At 48.0% G+C, this 15,609-nt stretch overlaps 1 protein-coding gene across 8 annotated transcripts in view; it reads right to left on the bottom strand.

Moving 5' to 3' along the window:
- The window catches only part of LOC140404474 (casein kinase I-like), a 291,996-nt gene that overhangs the window by 222,873 nt on the left and 53,514 nt on the right, over positions 1-15,609 (bottom strand). For all 8 annotated transcript variants that reach the window (XM_072493070.1, XM_072493065.1, XM_072493073.1 and 5 more), the window contains one exon: positions 13,139-13,562. In XM_072493070.1, the coding sequence (XP_072349171.1) occupies positions 13,139-13,334 (196 nt within the window). In that variant the 5' untranslated portion in view covers positions 13,335-13,562. The remainder of the gene's footprint in view (positions 1-13,138; positions 13,563-15,609) is intronic.

The raw sequence follows: 15,609 nt of genomic DNA, 5'->3' as shown, positions 1-15,609 counted from the left end.
TGCACATCTTTGGGTTGCGAGGGGTGAAACCCACACAAACACGGGGAGAATGTGCAAACTCCACACGGACAGTGACCCAGAGCCGGGATCGAACCCGAGTCCTCAGCGGCGTGAGGCAGCAATGCTAACCACTGCCCTTTCCCCATGTACTGTGGACATAAAAAGATGCTCAAACGTCTAGATAAGTGTTCTTCAAAGTGGGGGTCACAGGACAGTGGAAAATGGGTCAGCAAAAGTAATTCCCAAAGGTTTTTTCTCTTCCCTCTCTGGGTAAATTCTCACAGCAGAACAGTTTATGGCACATAAGACTGATGTAGAAGCCGGTGCCATGGACGTTCTTGCCGCCTTGGGTCACTGTTACACCATCACCGACACAGCCCCCAGCAGCGACTCCCATTTCTGCAGCACCCGATTGGTCAGGTTAACTCAGCACCTGCAACTAAAACTGAAGAGTTTAAAAGAAAAATCAATTCTCACCAAGTTTCTGTCCTGAAGATATTCCTGCTGCACAGAGAGTTTCCACTAGAGCTTTAGGGCAGCACGGTAGCACACGTGGCTAGCACTGTGGCTTCACAGCACCAGGGGCCCTGGTTCGATTCCCCGCTGGGCCACTGTCTGTGCGGAGTCCGCACGTTCTCCCAGTGTCTGCGTGGGTTTCCTCCGGGTGCTCCGGTTTCCTCCCACAGTCCAAAGGCATGCAGGTTAGGTGGATTGGCCATGCTAAATTGCCCTTAGTGACCAAAAAAGGTTAGGAGAGGTTATTGAGATAGGGTGGAAGTGAGGGCTTAAGTGGGTCGGTGCAGATTCGATGGGCCGAATGGCCTCCTTCCGTACTGTATGTTCTATGTTTATGCTTTTTGCCAGTGTTCCACCCAAAACCAAATGGCAGGAATGTGTTTCCACAAGTATCATAGAATCCAGAGTGCAGAAGGAGGCCATTCGGCCCATCGAGTCTGCACCGGCCCCCGGAGAGAGCACCCTATCCCCATAACCCAGTAACCCCACCCAACACTAAGGGCAATTTTTGGACACTAAGGGCAATCGTGGCCAATTCACCTAACCTGCACATCTTTGGACTGTGGGAGGAAACCGGAGTACCGGAGGAAACCCACGGGGAGAACGTGCAGACTCCGCACAGACAGAGACCCAAGCCGGGAATCGTACCTGGGACCCTGGAGCTGTGAAGCAATTGTGCTATCCACTATGCTACCGTGCTGCCTGTATCCCAGGCAGCAACTCGTAGTCAGAGGAGTCCCAAATACAGGATTTAGCAAATAATTCCTGTGGGGATCTCCCCCACCTTTCGATTGGTCCATTGTTACGAAGGGGATTCATGTTTGTCCCATTCTGAACTCAGTCTGAGGGGGGGTGGGGAATGGGAGTGGCTTTGGGATCTCAATCAATCCCAGTCAGAGGGGAAATTGCATCTGTTCAGAGATTTTTATTATAAGCTACTTAGATCTCTAAATAACAAAAAATAGAAAATATATTTTTATTTACAATTTTTACATTTAGTAATACAGAAGTGCAAGCAATGAATGTGACATTTTTTAAGTACCAATGGAGAATCTTGGCAGCATGGTGGTTAGCACTGCTGCCTCACGGCGCCGAGGTCCCAGGTTCGATTCCGGCTCACCGCCCGTGTGGAGTTTGCACATTCTCCCCGTGTTTGTGTGGGTTTCGCCACCATAACCAAAAGATGTGCAGGGTCGGTGGATCGGCCACGCTAAATTGCGCCTTAATTGGAAAAATTAATTGGGTACTCTAAATTTCTTTTTTTAAAAACGATGGAGAATCTATTGCACCGATGGCAAAGTGGATCGCCTTAAAAAAGTTTGAAAAACACTGGTCTAGACGCTCATTCATAGCTTAGAGGAGGGGGTCGAACCCTTCACTGCCCGTCAAGAGCTCCCCTTTTTTTTTTTATAAATTTAAAGTATCCAATTCATTTTTTCTAATTAAGGGGTAATTAAGTGTGGCCAATCCACCCACCCTGCACATCTTTGGGTTGTGGGGGTGAGACGCACGCAGACACGGGGAGAATGTGCGAACTCCACCTGGACAGTGACCCGGGGCCGGGATCGAACCTGGCACCTCGGCACTGTGAGGCAGCAGTGCTAACCACTGTGCCACCGTGCTGCCCTAAGAGCTCTCTCCTGAATAGTGCAACGGGCGCACGGAACCAGTAACACATTTAAGAGAACCTAACTCGGATTTCCCTACAAGTAAATAATTAATATTCAGCACCAGGATGAAACATGAGTCAACAATTTAACCTTTGCAACAGAGGCTACCCCCTCGACATGACAGAGCAGGCATTTTAGACATAAGTAAAGCAATAGCGTGCATTTATATAGTGCCGTTAACAGAGTAAAATGTTCCACGGTGCTTCACAGGTGCGATATAAAGTGTAATTTGACACGGAGGCATAGAGATATTCGGGCAGCTGACTAAGAGCAAGGTCAAAGAGACAGGTTACAATGAGAAACACTCCTCGTCCCATGAGGAACGCACATAAGAGGCAACTACTGTACAATATTTACCAGGAAGTATTTTTGCAGGAGGTAAGTCAGTGGGGAGCGGAGTAAAACCAACTGAAATCTGGCACGTCACCTACCATTCCTTCCAAAATTGAGGAAGATTGTAAAATAAGAACCCTGGCATTACTAACTTCCTGAACGCCAATTCATACGGCATCTGACATCAGCTACCTTGCCCACGGTGATTCTCTAACCTGAGGTTTAACAACATATAAACATGGCGAGCGAAATGTGCCACCCGCTCTGGACTTACTGATGAGAGTATGGGTTGATACATATGAACTTGTCGAGAGACGTTACCAGGAATGAAATGAAGGAGAGGGGGTGTCAAGGCCAGTGGAAGGCAGAAAGTAAATGTTTCCCTGATTGGGTTGAAAAGAAAATGTTATGGGCGAGCTGTTTTCAGAACCCCAAAATGTATCATGGAGTTCAACCAACCTCTCCCGTTAATGGATTAGTTGCTTTTCCTAGCACACGGCTTTTTCCCTAGGTGTGGGATTACAATTATGGATACGTGGGTTTTTAAACACAAAACACTGTTTATTCCATGAACTCAACTTAACATCTTAAACAAACATTGGATCTCTTAACACCCCTTACTTCAAAGATAACTCAGAAAATATTGCAACAGTAATTAATTCCTTAAAATGTTCCTTCAAACTTCCAAGAGACTTAACATCTTTAAACAAAATCACATCAGGTTAAAGGTTTTACTATTAGGAGTTTAAATCACCCAAATAATCCAGAGATGGTTTGTGCATTCGAGTGCTATAGTGAGAGTTTGGTGACTGAGGGAGTATAAGGCTTCATTTTTTAATCTAAAGTCTAGTCTTTCTTTTATTTAGTTAATTAACTTAAAAGTTGCTGTTTGGTTTAGAAGAAGGTGAATTTTCAATCAGCTTTAAACAAAGCTTCTACTTGTAGGCACTTGCAGCTGGAGGTTGTTAATTAGTTAATTGGATTAGGCCAGTTTTCAGAGGTTAGATTCACAGTATAAAAGTAATCCCCTACAGTGCAGACTTTGTTTGCACTGAGTGCTGAATTTGGTGCATTTGAGTGCTATAGTAAGAGTTTGGTGACCGAGGGAGTGCTGAATTTGGTGCATTTGAGTGCTATAGTAAGAGTTTGCTGACCGAGGGAGTGCCGAATTTGGTGCATTTGAGTGCTATAGTAAGAGTTTGGTGACCGAGGGAGTTAGGTGAGGAGGGAGTAAGGTGCTCCTTTCATTTTGTTTCCTACATTTCCGCAAAGAGTGAGAAGAGAGCCAGGAGTTTACAGAGTACGCAGCTGACTGGGAGCAGAGTCGGAGGGTGGAGATCCAGTTGGTCCACAGGGCAGCTATATTCTGTAAGGTAAGAGGGGATGGAGGCTAGGCCAGTTGCATGCTCCTCCTGTAGGATGTGGGTGCTGAGGGATTGGCCGGGGCATTGAGTATAAGAATTGGCAAGTCATGTTGCAGCTGTATAGAACCTTAGTTAGGCCACACTTGGAGTATAGTGTTCAATTCTGGTCGCCACACTACCAGAAGGATGTGGAGGCTTTAGAGAGGGTGCAGAAGAGATTTACCAGAATGTTGCCTGGTATGGAGGGCATAAGCTATGAGGAGCGATTGAATAAACTCGGTTTGTTCTCACTGGAACGAAGGAGGTTGAGGGGCGACCTGATAGAGGTATACAAAATTATGAGGGGCATAGACAGAGTGGATAGTCAGAGGCTTTTCCCCAGGGTAGAGGGGTCAATTACTAGGGGGCATAGGTTTAAGGTGAGAGGGGCAAAGTTTAGAGTAGATGTACGAGGCAAGTTTTTTACGCAGAGGGTAGTGGGTGCCTGGAACTCACTACCGGAGGAGGTAGTGGAGGCAGGGACGATAGGGACATTTAAGGGGCATCTTGACAAATATATGAATAGGATGGGAATAGAAGGATACGGACCCAGGAAGTGTAGAAGATTGTAGTTTAGTCGGGCAGTATGGTCGGCACGGGCTTGGAGGGCCGAAGGGCCTGTTCCTGTGCTGTACATTTCTTTGTTTGTTTGTTCTTTGATACCACCGGTGTCCCCGCTGACTATACCTGCGGGAGGTGCACCCAACTCCAGCTCCTCAAAGACCGTGTTAGGGAACTGGAGCTGGAGCTGGATGAACTTCGGATCATCCGGGAGGCAGAGGGGGTGATAGAGAAGAGTTACAGGGAGGTAACCACACCCAAGGTCCAGGACAAGAATAGCTGGGTTACAGGCAGGGGAAAAAAAAAAACAGGCAGACAGTGCAGGGATCCCTAGTGGCCGTTCCCCTTAAAAACAAGTATACCGTTTTGGATGCTGATGGGGGGGGGGGGATGACCTACCGGGGGAAGGCCCTAGCGGCCAGGTCTCTGGCACTGAGTCTGGCTCTGGCGCTCAGAGGGGAAGGGGGTAGAATAGAAAAGCAATAGTTGTAGGAGATTCAATGGTTAGGGGAATAGATAGGAGATTCTGTGGTCGCGAGCGAGACTCCCGGAGGGTATGTTGCCTCCCGGGTGCCAGGGATGTCTCGGATCGTGTCTTCAGGATCCTTAAGAGGGAGGGAGAGCAGCCAGAAGTCGTGGTGCACATTGGTACCAACGACGTAGGTAGGAAAAGGGGTATGGAGGTAATAAACGAGTTTAGGGAGTGAGGCTGGAAGTTAAAAGCCAGGACAGACAGAGTTGTCATCTCTGGTTTGTTGCCGGTGCCACGTGATAGCGAGGCTAGGAATAGGGAGAGAGTGCAGCTGAACACGTGGCTGTAGGAATGGTGGAGGAGGGAGGGCTTCAGGTATTTGGATAATTGGAGCGCATTCTCGGGAAGGGGGGAAACTGTACAAGGAGGACGCGTTGCATCTGAACCAGAGGGGCACCAATATCCTGGGAGGGAGGTTTTCTAGTACTCTTCGGGAGGGTTTAAACTAATTTGGCAGGGGAATGGGAACCGGATTTGTAGCCCAGCAACTAAGGTAGCCGATATTCAGGACGCCAAAGCATGTAATGAGGCAGTGGGGAAGGGAACACTGACAAAGGAGAGTACTTGCAGGCACGGAGATGGGTTGAAGTGTGTATACTTCAACGCAAGAAGCATCAGGAATAAGGTGGGTGAACTTAAGGCATGGATCGGTACTTGGGACTACGATGTGGTGGCCATCACGGAAACTTGGATAGAAGAGGGGCAGAAATGGTTGTTGGAGGTCCCTGGTTATAGATGTTTCAATAAGATTAGGGAGGGTCGTAAAAGAGGTGGGGGGGGGTGGCATTGTTAATTAGAGATAGTATAACAGCTGCAGAAAGGCAGTTCGAGGAGTATCAGCCTACTGAGGTAGTATGGGTTGAAGTCAGAAATAGGAAAGGAGCAGTCACCTTGTTAGGAGTTTTCTATAGGCCCCCCAATAGTAGCAGAGATGTGGAGGAACAGATTGGGAAACAGATTTTGGAAAGGTGCAGAAGTCACAGGGTAGTAGTCATGGGTGACTTTAACTTCCCAAACATTGAGTGGAAACTCTTTAGATCAAATAGTTTAGATGGGATGGTGTTTGTGCAGTGTGTCCAGGAAGCTTTTCTAACAGTATGTAGATTGTCCGACCAGAGGAGGGGCAATATTGGATTTAGTACTTGGTAATGAACCTGGGCAAGTGATAGATTTGTTAGTGGGGGAGCATTTTGGAGATAGTGACCACATTTCTGTGACTTTCATTTTAGTAATGGAGAGGGAAAGGTGCGTGCAACAGGGCAAGGTTTACAATTGGGGGAAGGGTAAATACGATGTTGTCAGACAAGAATTGAAGTGCATAAGTTGGGAACATAGGCTGGCAGGGAAGGACACAAGTGAAATGTGGAACTTGTTCAAGGAACAGGTACTACGTGTCCTTGATATGTATGTCCCTGTCAGGCAGGGAAGAGATGGTCGAGTGAGGGAACCATGGTTGACAAGAGAGGTTGAATGTCTTGTTAAGAGGAAAAAGGAGACTTATGTAAGGCTGAGGAAACAAGGTTCAGACAGGGCATTGGAGGGATACAAGATAGCCAGGAGGGAACTGAAGAAAGGGATTAGGAGAGCTAGGAAAGGGCATGAACAATCTTTGGCGAGTAGGATCAAGGAAAACCCCAAAGCCTTTTACACATATGAGAGAAATATGAGAATGACTAGAGCGAGGGTAGGTCCGATTAAGGACAGTAGCGGGAGATTGTGTATAGAGTCTGAAGAGATAGGAGAGGTCTTGAACGAGTACTTTTCTTCTGTATTTACAAATGAGAGGGGCCATATTGTTGGAGAGGACAGTGGGAAACAGACTGGTAAGCTCGAGGAAATACTTGTTAGGAAGGAAGATGTGTTGGGCATTTTGAAAAACTTGAGGATAAACAAGTCCCCCGGGATATATCCAAGGATTCTATGGGAAGCAAGAGATGAAATTGCAGAGCCGTTGGCAATGATCTTTTCGTCCTCACTGTCAACAGGGCTGGTACCAGGGGATTGGAGAGTGGCGAATGTCGTGCCCCTGTTCAAAAAAGGGGCTAGGGATAACCCTGGGAATTACAGGCCAGTTAGTCTTACTTCGGTGGTTGGCAAAGTCATGGAAAGGGTACTGAAGGATAGGATTTCTGAGCATCTGGAAAGACACTGCTTGATTAGGGATAGTCAGCACGGATTTGTGAGGGGTAGGTCTTGCCTTACAAGTCTTATTGAATTCTTTGAGGAGGTGACCAAGCATGTGGATGAAGGTAAAGCAGTGGATGTAGTGTACATGGATTTTAGTAAGGCATTTGATAAGGTTCCCCATGGTAGGCTTCTGCAGAAAGTAAGGAGGCATGGGGTAGTGAGAAATGTGGCCAGTTGGATAACGAACTGGCTAACCGATAGAAGTCAGAGAGTGGTGGTGGATGGCAAATATTCAGCCTGGATCCCAGTTACCAGTGGCGTACCACAGGGATCAGTTCTGGGTCCTCTGCTGTTTGTGATTTTCATTAATGACTTGGATGAGGGAGTTGAAGGGTGGGTCAGTAAATTTGCAGACGATACGAAGATTGGCGGAGTTGTGGATAGTGAGGAGGGCTGTTGCCGGCTGCAAAGAGATATAGATAGGATGCAGAGCTGGGCTGAGAAGTGGCAGATGGAGTTTAACCCTGAAAAGTGTGAGGTTGTCCATTTTGGAAGGACAAATATGAATGCGGAATACAGGGTTAACAGTAGAGTTCTTGGCAATGTGGAGGAGCAGAGAGATCTTGGGGTCTATGTTCATACATCTTTGAAAGTTGCCACTCAAGTGGATAGAGCTGTGAAGAAGGCCTATGGTGTGCTTGCGTTCATCAACAGAGGGATTGAATTTAAGAGCAGTGAGGTGATGATGCAGCTGTACAAAACTTTGGTAAGGCCACATTTGGGGTACTGTGTACAGTTCTGGTCGTCTCATTTTAGGAAGGATGTGGAAGCTTTGGAAAAGGTGCAAAGGAGATTTACCAGGATGTTGCCTGGAATGGAGAGTAGGTCTTACGAGGAAAGGTTGAGGGTGCTCGGCCTTTTCTCATTAGAACGGAGAAGGATGAGGGACGACTTGATAGAGGTTTATAAGATGATCAGGGGAATAGATAGAGTAGACAGTCAGAGACTTTTTCCCCGGGTGGAACAAACCATTACAAGGGGACATAAATTTAAGGTGAATGGTGGAAGATATAGGGGGGGATGTCAGAGGTAGGTTCTTTACCCAGAGAGTAGTGGGGGCATGGAATGCACTGCCTGTGGAAGTAGTTGAGTCGGAAACATTAGGGACCTTCAAGCAGCTATTGGATAGGTACATGGATTACGGTAAAATGATAGTGTAGATTTATTTGTTCTTAAGGGCAGCACGGTAGCATTGTGGATAGCACAATTGCTTCACAGCTCCAGGGTCCCAGGTTCGATTCCGGCTTGGGTCACTGTCTGTGCAGAGTCTGCACATCCTCCCCGTATCTGCGTGGGTTTCCTCCAGGTGCTCCGGTTTCCTCCCACAGTCCAAAGATGTGCAGGTTAGATGGATTTAATAGATCATAGAATTTACAGTGCAGAAGGAGGCCATTCGGCCCATCGAGTCTGCACCGGCTCTTGGAAAGGGCACCCTACCCAAAATCCACATCTCCAACCTATCCCCATAACCCAGTACCCCACTCAACACTAAGGGCAATTTTGGACACTCAGGGCAATTTATCATGGCCAATCCACCTAACCTGCACATCTTTGGATTGGCCATGATAAATTGCCCTTGGTGTCCAAAATTGCCCTTAGTGTTGGGCGGAGGTGTTGACTTTGGGTAGGGCGCTCTTTCCAAGAGCCGGTGCAGACTCAATGGGCCGAATGGCCTCCTTCTGCACTGTAAATTCAATGATAATCTATGATTAATCTCGGACAAAGGTTCGGCACAACATCGTGGGCCGAAGGGCCTGTTCTGTGCTGTATTTTTCTATGTTCTATGTTCTAGACGGTCTTTTATGGCAGAGATCCAGCTCACTGCAAAACACAGACACACACCCAGCTCTTTTCCTCCAAACTTGCAGCTCTCTGGAAACACAGGCACACACAAGCTGTTTTTTTAAACTGAAACTAAAAACCTGCAAAATGGCTGACCTAGAGCCCAGCTCCACCCACTCTCTGACATCACTGTTTTCTTAAAGGTACATTGCTTAAACATCCATGTCTTAATGGTACTCTCACATGACAAAAAGGACTTGCATTTATATAGCACTTTCCATGATCGTACGAAGTCTTGAAGCGTTTTATAACATTGAGCACTTCTGAAGTTGTTATTGAGGATCCACAGCAGCCAATCGTCGCTCAGCAAGATCCCACAAACACCAGTTGCGATAATGTCCAGATAATCTGTTGTGATGTTGATTGAGGAATAAATACTGGCCAGTTCTTCGAAATGCTATTGGGTTCTTTGCACATTGAGACCCATGCATGATCTGTATTTTTATCATGCCTTTCAAGATTGCAAGAGCATTTCAAAGCGCTCTCTAGCCGGTGAATTACTTTGAAAGTGTAGTCGCTGTTGTAATGTGGGAAATGTAGCACCGACTTTGCGCACAGAAGGATTCCGCAAAGAGCAATATGATAATGGCTAGATACTCTCTTTTTAAAAGAGCTGGACACTTGAGTGGGTTAGGTCAAGAGTAGGAATATAGGAATCAAAATTGCTGCTAAATACAGTTAACAGAGAAAAGGGCAGCTTTCAAGCAGCTATTGGATAGGTACATGGATTACGGTAAAATGATATAGTGTAGATTTATTTGTTCTTAAGGGCAGCACGGTAGCATTGTGGATAGCACAATTGCTTCACAGCTCCAGGGACCCAGGTTCGATTCCGGCTTGGGTCACTGTCTGTGCGGAGTCTGCACATCCTCCCCGTGTGTGCGTGGGTTTCCTCCGGGTGCTCCGGTTTCCTCCCACAGTCCAAAGATGTGCAGGTTAGGTGGATTGGCCATGATAAATTGCCCTTAGTGTCCAAAATTGCCCTTGGTGTTGGGTGGAGGTGTTGACTTTGAGTAGGGTGCTCTTTCCAAGAGCCGGTGCAGACTCGATGGGCCGAATGGCCTCCTTCTGCACTAAATTCAATGATAATCTATGATTAATCTAGGACAAAGGTTCGGCACAACATCGTGGGCCGAAGGGCCTGTTCTGTGCTGTATTTTTCTATGTTCTATGTTCAAGCTGGGACATTGGAAACAAAGTCCCAAAAGCTTTGTCTTAGCAACTAGAAGGAGAAACTGATGGTAAAAACAGAAGAGGAAGACTTAAAGGCGGGTGGGTGGATAGCACAGATGTGGACCGACAGACACTTGAAGAAAGCCAGGGAAGACTACGACGCCAACGACCCCACTAAGGCCCTGGTGACAATGAACAAACATGTTGTACTGGAACTCCCTCAGCTCTTTACTGGGAGCGTCAGCTTAGATTTCTGGACACAAATCTCTGGAGTGCGAGTAGAATCTACGACATTCTGACTCAGAGGCGCCAGAGCTATTGCTGAGTCACGGCATGATACTTCTGATAAGCCTTTGGTTAGACGTTGCACACTTCAGTTTGCCAGTCTGGATTGTCAAACTGTACAAATATCCTGGAGCCAACTGACCAAATACATGGAAAATTGAATCTCAAGCTGCTCGGGAAAAAAATGGCACAACAAGCAAAATATATATATGAGCGGTACGGATAGCAGCAACCAAATCCACCAGAACATCGTCTGAAAGGGAACCAACATCAAGACACAGCTGCTGGTTCCAGTCTTGATCCAAATATATACACAATTATTTGTGGCTTTAAAAATTAGGAGTGCCACCTAATTGCTGCACAGGGTCTAAACATTCTTCCAACAGAGATTCTGAGGCACTAATAGGAACAGGAGACCAGGAAGCTGAAGATTGTCCACTTTTTACTGAAGGATCATAGTAATCATAGAATTTACAGTGCAGAAGGAGGCCATTCAGCCCATCGAGTCTGCACCGGCCCTTGGAAAGAGCACCCTACCTAAGCACACACCTCCACCCGATCCCAGTAACCCAGCAATCCCACCTAACCTTTTTGGACACTGGGACAATTTAGCATGGCCAATCCACCGAACCTGCACATCTTTGGACTGTGGGAGGAAACCGGAGCACCCAGAGGAAACCCACGCAGACACGGGGAGAAAGTGTAAACTCCACAGAGACAGTGACCCGAGCCGGGAATTGAACCTGGGACCCTGGAGCTGTGAAGCAACAGTGCTAATCACTGTGCTACCGTGCCTCCAGGTTCATCAAAAATTGATGAACGATTTGGGGACGGTAACACGTGCCTGTATGGAGTTACATATATTGCATTAACCAGGGAAAAGGCCATTCTGCCCATTGGATTTAAGCCAGTATTTATGCCCACACGAGCCTCCTCAATCAGTATAACACACTCCTCTCTTCCTTGTGCTCATTTGCTTCCCATGAGGGCCATCTTCTTAAAAATTCTTTCTTGGGATGTCAGTCACAGTAAGGCATTTTATCAACCTGTCGGTGGACCGCCCCTTTGAAAGACTTGTGTTCAACATTTGAAAGTGAAAGCACCATGTCACAGAGGGCAATGTGGCAATGCCACTCGCACTGAAGTTACATCAGAGTGGCAGCATATTGTAACACCCACATACAGAGCTTTTATATGGTTCTTAATCAGCATCATGAAGAGGTAGATGGGCTGAAATTATGTTCCTATGTCTTATGGAGATCTGGCCCGAGCCTCACAGTCAAAAGTAGTCGAGAGGTCAATAACAAGGAGTCATAGAGGCAAGATTAAGTGTAGGCGATTTAGAACAGAGGACGTGGAATTCACTTGCAGGGTTGAGGGATAAAGAATTCATAGATTTCATAGCATTTACAATGCAGCAGGCCACTCAGCCCATCGAGTCGGCACCGGCTCTTGGAAAGAGCACCCTACCCAAGATCCACGCCTCCACCCTATCCCCATAACCCAGTAACCCCACCCAACACGAAGGGCAATTTTGGACACTAAGGGCAATGTTTGGATACTAAGGGCAATTTATCATGGCCAATCCACCTAACCTGCACATCTTTGGACTGTGGGAGGAAACCGGAGCGCCCAGAGGAAACCCATGCACACACGGGGAGGATGTGCAGACTCCGCACAGACAGTGACCCAAGCCGGAATCGAACCTGGGACCTTGGAGCTGTGAAGCAATTGTGCTATCCACTATGCTACCGTGCTGAATTCATGTTTGGATTACATTGGCTAGGTGGAGGAATGAAAAGGAAGGATGATCCCTGGGTGGCACCCAAAGCACCCTGACTCAACCATGAGAGAGAGAGAGAGAGAGAGAGAGAGAGAGAGAGAGAGAGAGAGAGAGAGAGAGAGAGAGAGAGAGAGAGAGAGAGAGAGAGAGAGAGAGAGAGCTTCCCAGTGAACCACAACTCACACCGGAACCAAGAAGCTAACGATAGTCATGAACTTGTTTTTTGGAGTGGCACGGTGGTGCAGCGGTTAGCACTGCTGCCTCACGGCACTGAGGACCCGGGTTCAATCCCGGCCCCGTTTGGGTGGAGTTTGCACAGTCTCCCCATGTCTGTGTGGGTCTCGCCCCCACAACCCAAAAGTGTGCAGGGTAGGTGGATTGGCCATGCTAAATTGACCCTCCGTGTCCAGAAAGGTTAGGTAGGGTTACGGGGATAGGGTGGAGGTGTGGGCTTAGGTAGGGTGCCCTTTCCAAGGGACGGTGCAGACTCGATAGGCCGAATCACCTCTGGTAAATAGCACTGTAAATTCTATGAATCTATGAATAGAAGTTAAACATAAAGGAAAAATTATGGAAAGAATAACGGAAATCAAAGTGGAAACCTTTCCTCAAATGTGAATCATAATGGGACACCAGGGTAAATGCTGAGGCAACTACTGGCATTCACCAAATATTTGAAGTTCCTGTTAAGATGACTGAGAGACACAGTTAGGCTAGTCAATGGTCCACGGGCACAGATGGCGGCATATTTGGATCCCAGGCAGCAGTTTTCTAACAAGCTATCAGAAAGTTGGTTGCAAAGCTGAAGTAGCCAACAAAATAACCACATGTGCGTCAAAGGAACTGCACTTACCTAACCGAAGTTCCCCAAAGTTTCCACAGCCGATCTTTTTGCCAACCCTGAAGTTTGGTCCAACCATGAGAACACCAGATGACTGGTTCGAGCCGGGACGAGTGCCATGGGGACTCCGCGCCGTCTGCTTGTTAGTTCGTCGCGTATCTTCCCCTTTCTCCTTCTCTCGGTCTCTGCTTGTTCGACCAGATTCCATAGCAGGCACCTTCTCACTGCTGATCGAAGGAAGTCCAGAGCTCTCGTGTTAAATGCACCAACCGGGTGGGCAATATTGAGTCCGTAAATATGATCAAAGATGGTCATTGAAAAGCATTGCGGTCTTCAGATCTGATAGCCATCCATCCCCTTAACGCCAGGAAAACAAATTCACTGCCTCCGTCCTCATGGGTGCTTCTCATTCACATTGGCGATATCAAAATGAACCCTGAAAAACAAAATTCATTAATTTATAATTCCTTATTCAACCAAAGTATTTAATTGAAACATAGAAAATAGGCCATTCGGCCCTTCGAACCTGCACCACCATTCAATGTGATCATGGCTGATCATGCAAATTCAGTATCTCACTCCCAATTTCCCTCATTACCCCTTGATCCCTTTAGCCGCAAGGGCCACGTCCAGCTCCCTCTTGAATAGATCCAACAGACTTCCGGTGACGGCGGGCGGGAGGCGGCCGCACAATGGAGAGCTCCCGCTCGGGAACGGCATTTTCGGGGCTTTAAGCCCAGTCCCAGGGTCCACGGAGGCGGCAGAAGCAGGGAGAAGGCACGGAGGAGGCACTGTGAAGACACAGGAGGGGAAAAATCCCAAAGAATAATGTCGAGGGTGAGCAAAAAAACGGCCGAAAAAAAAACAGCTGGAGGTCCGTCGGGGAGTGGAAAGGTCACCGCGGGGTCACCAGGAAAAATGGAGGCTGGAGCACCAGGGAAGGCCGCACTGCTTACGGTTGAAGAAATAACCAAGGTGATGGCTGCGGAATTTGAAAAGCAGTTGGCGCAGATTGCGAAATGCATGGAGACGGTGAGGAAGGAGATGAGGGAGGTTTTGAGTGTGCTGGTGGAGGAGGCGGTTTCCCCGGTGAGGACGGAGGTGGCGAGCGCTGTGGCGGAGGTGCGAGAGCAAGGGGAGGCGCTGAAGGAAGTGGAGGAGACGCTATTGCAGCACGGTGATCAACTTGCCTCGATGGGGAAGGAGATGCGGAAGGTGATGGATACTAACAAGGATCTGCGAGGAAAAATGGAAGACCTGGAAAATAGATCCAGGCGACAGAATGTGAGGCTTGTGGGGCTGCCCGAAGGAGTTGAAGGACCGAAGCAGACTGAGTATTTTGCCGCGATGCTGGCAAAACTACTGGGGGAAGATCCCTCGCGATATGAACTGGATCGGGCTCATCGGTCGTGGAGGCCTGTACCAAAGGCTAGTGAGCCGCCAAGGGCAGTGACTCTGTGCTTCCGTAGGTACAGGGTGAAGGAGAAGGTCCTGAGCTGGGCCAAGCAGAAGCGGGTGGTGCAGTGGGCTGGAGCTGGTATACGTGTATACCAGGACTTTACGGTGGAGCTGGCAAGGAGGCGGGCTGCCTTCAACCGGGTGAAGAGGGCACTGTACATTAGCAAGGTGCGGTGTGGCATTGTATATCCAGCGAAGCTGAGGGTGACTTACAAGCTCAGGGACTTTTATTTTGGAACGGCGGAAGCAGCGGAGGAGTTTGCAAAAGCAGAAGGACTGTGGCAGAACTGACAAACTGAGGAATGGCCATGTGCCGATGTAACCTCATGACTGTATTTTCTTCTTTTTTGTATCACTGCGCGCGGGTGTAGAGATTAAAGGAGCCAAGGTGGTATATATTTGGACAAGGGAAGGGACGGGACTTTCACTCGAAAAAGAGAGTTCTTTGGGGTGTAGGTGGATATGCGGGGTTGGTGTGCTAACAGGGGATCTTTGGGCTTTCCTGGGGCCGGGCAAGTGGGAAAGGGACCCGGGCGGGGGCCTCCACGCTGGCCGGTTTGTGCCGGCCAGTGAACGGGAGTGAGGTGGGGGGGGAGGGGCTGCGGCCATCGGAGCCTGGCAGAACAGGGTCTGAGTGGTCTAGCCGGGGTGGAAAGAACCGAGGGTGTGGGGACGAGTTTTACAAGGGGGGGGGGGGGGGGAAGAGCTGTGTAGATTAAGGGTGACTACGGGTCACTTGTCATTTGTTTATGTAAACATGCGGGTTGAGGTTTGGGGGTTGGTGGGTAGATGGGATCGTGGTTATTATGGGGACTGACATATCTTGCTGATTATTGTTTATTGTTGATGGATGTAAATGTGGGAGAAAATATGAAAATGGAGGAGAATTTTTTTTTTAAAATGTTTTAAAGAATATATCCAACAAACCGGCCTCAACAGCTTTCTGTGGGAGAGAATCCCACAAGGTCACAGCTCTCTGAGAAGAAGTTGTTCTTCCTCATCTCAGACCTGAATGGCTTACCCCT

This window comes from Scyliorhinus torazame, chromosome 30, assembly GCF_047496885.1.
Source record: "Scyliorhinus torazame isolate Kashiwa2021f chromosome 30, sScyTor2.1, whole genome shotgun sequence".
Taxonomy (NCBI): Eukaryota; Metazoa; Chordata; class Chondrichthyes; order Carcharhiniformes; family Scyliorhinidae; genus Scyliorhinus; species Scyliorhinus torazame.
Note: the sequence above shows the minus strand (reverse complement) of the source record. Positions and strands in the feature narration are given on the sequence as shown.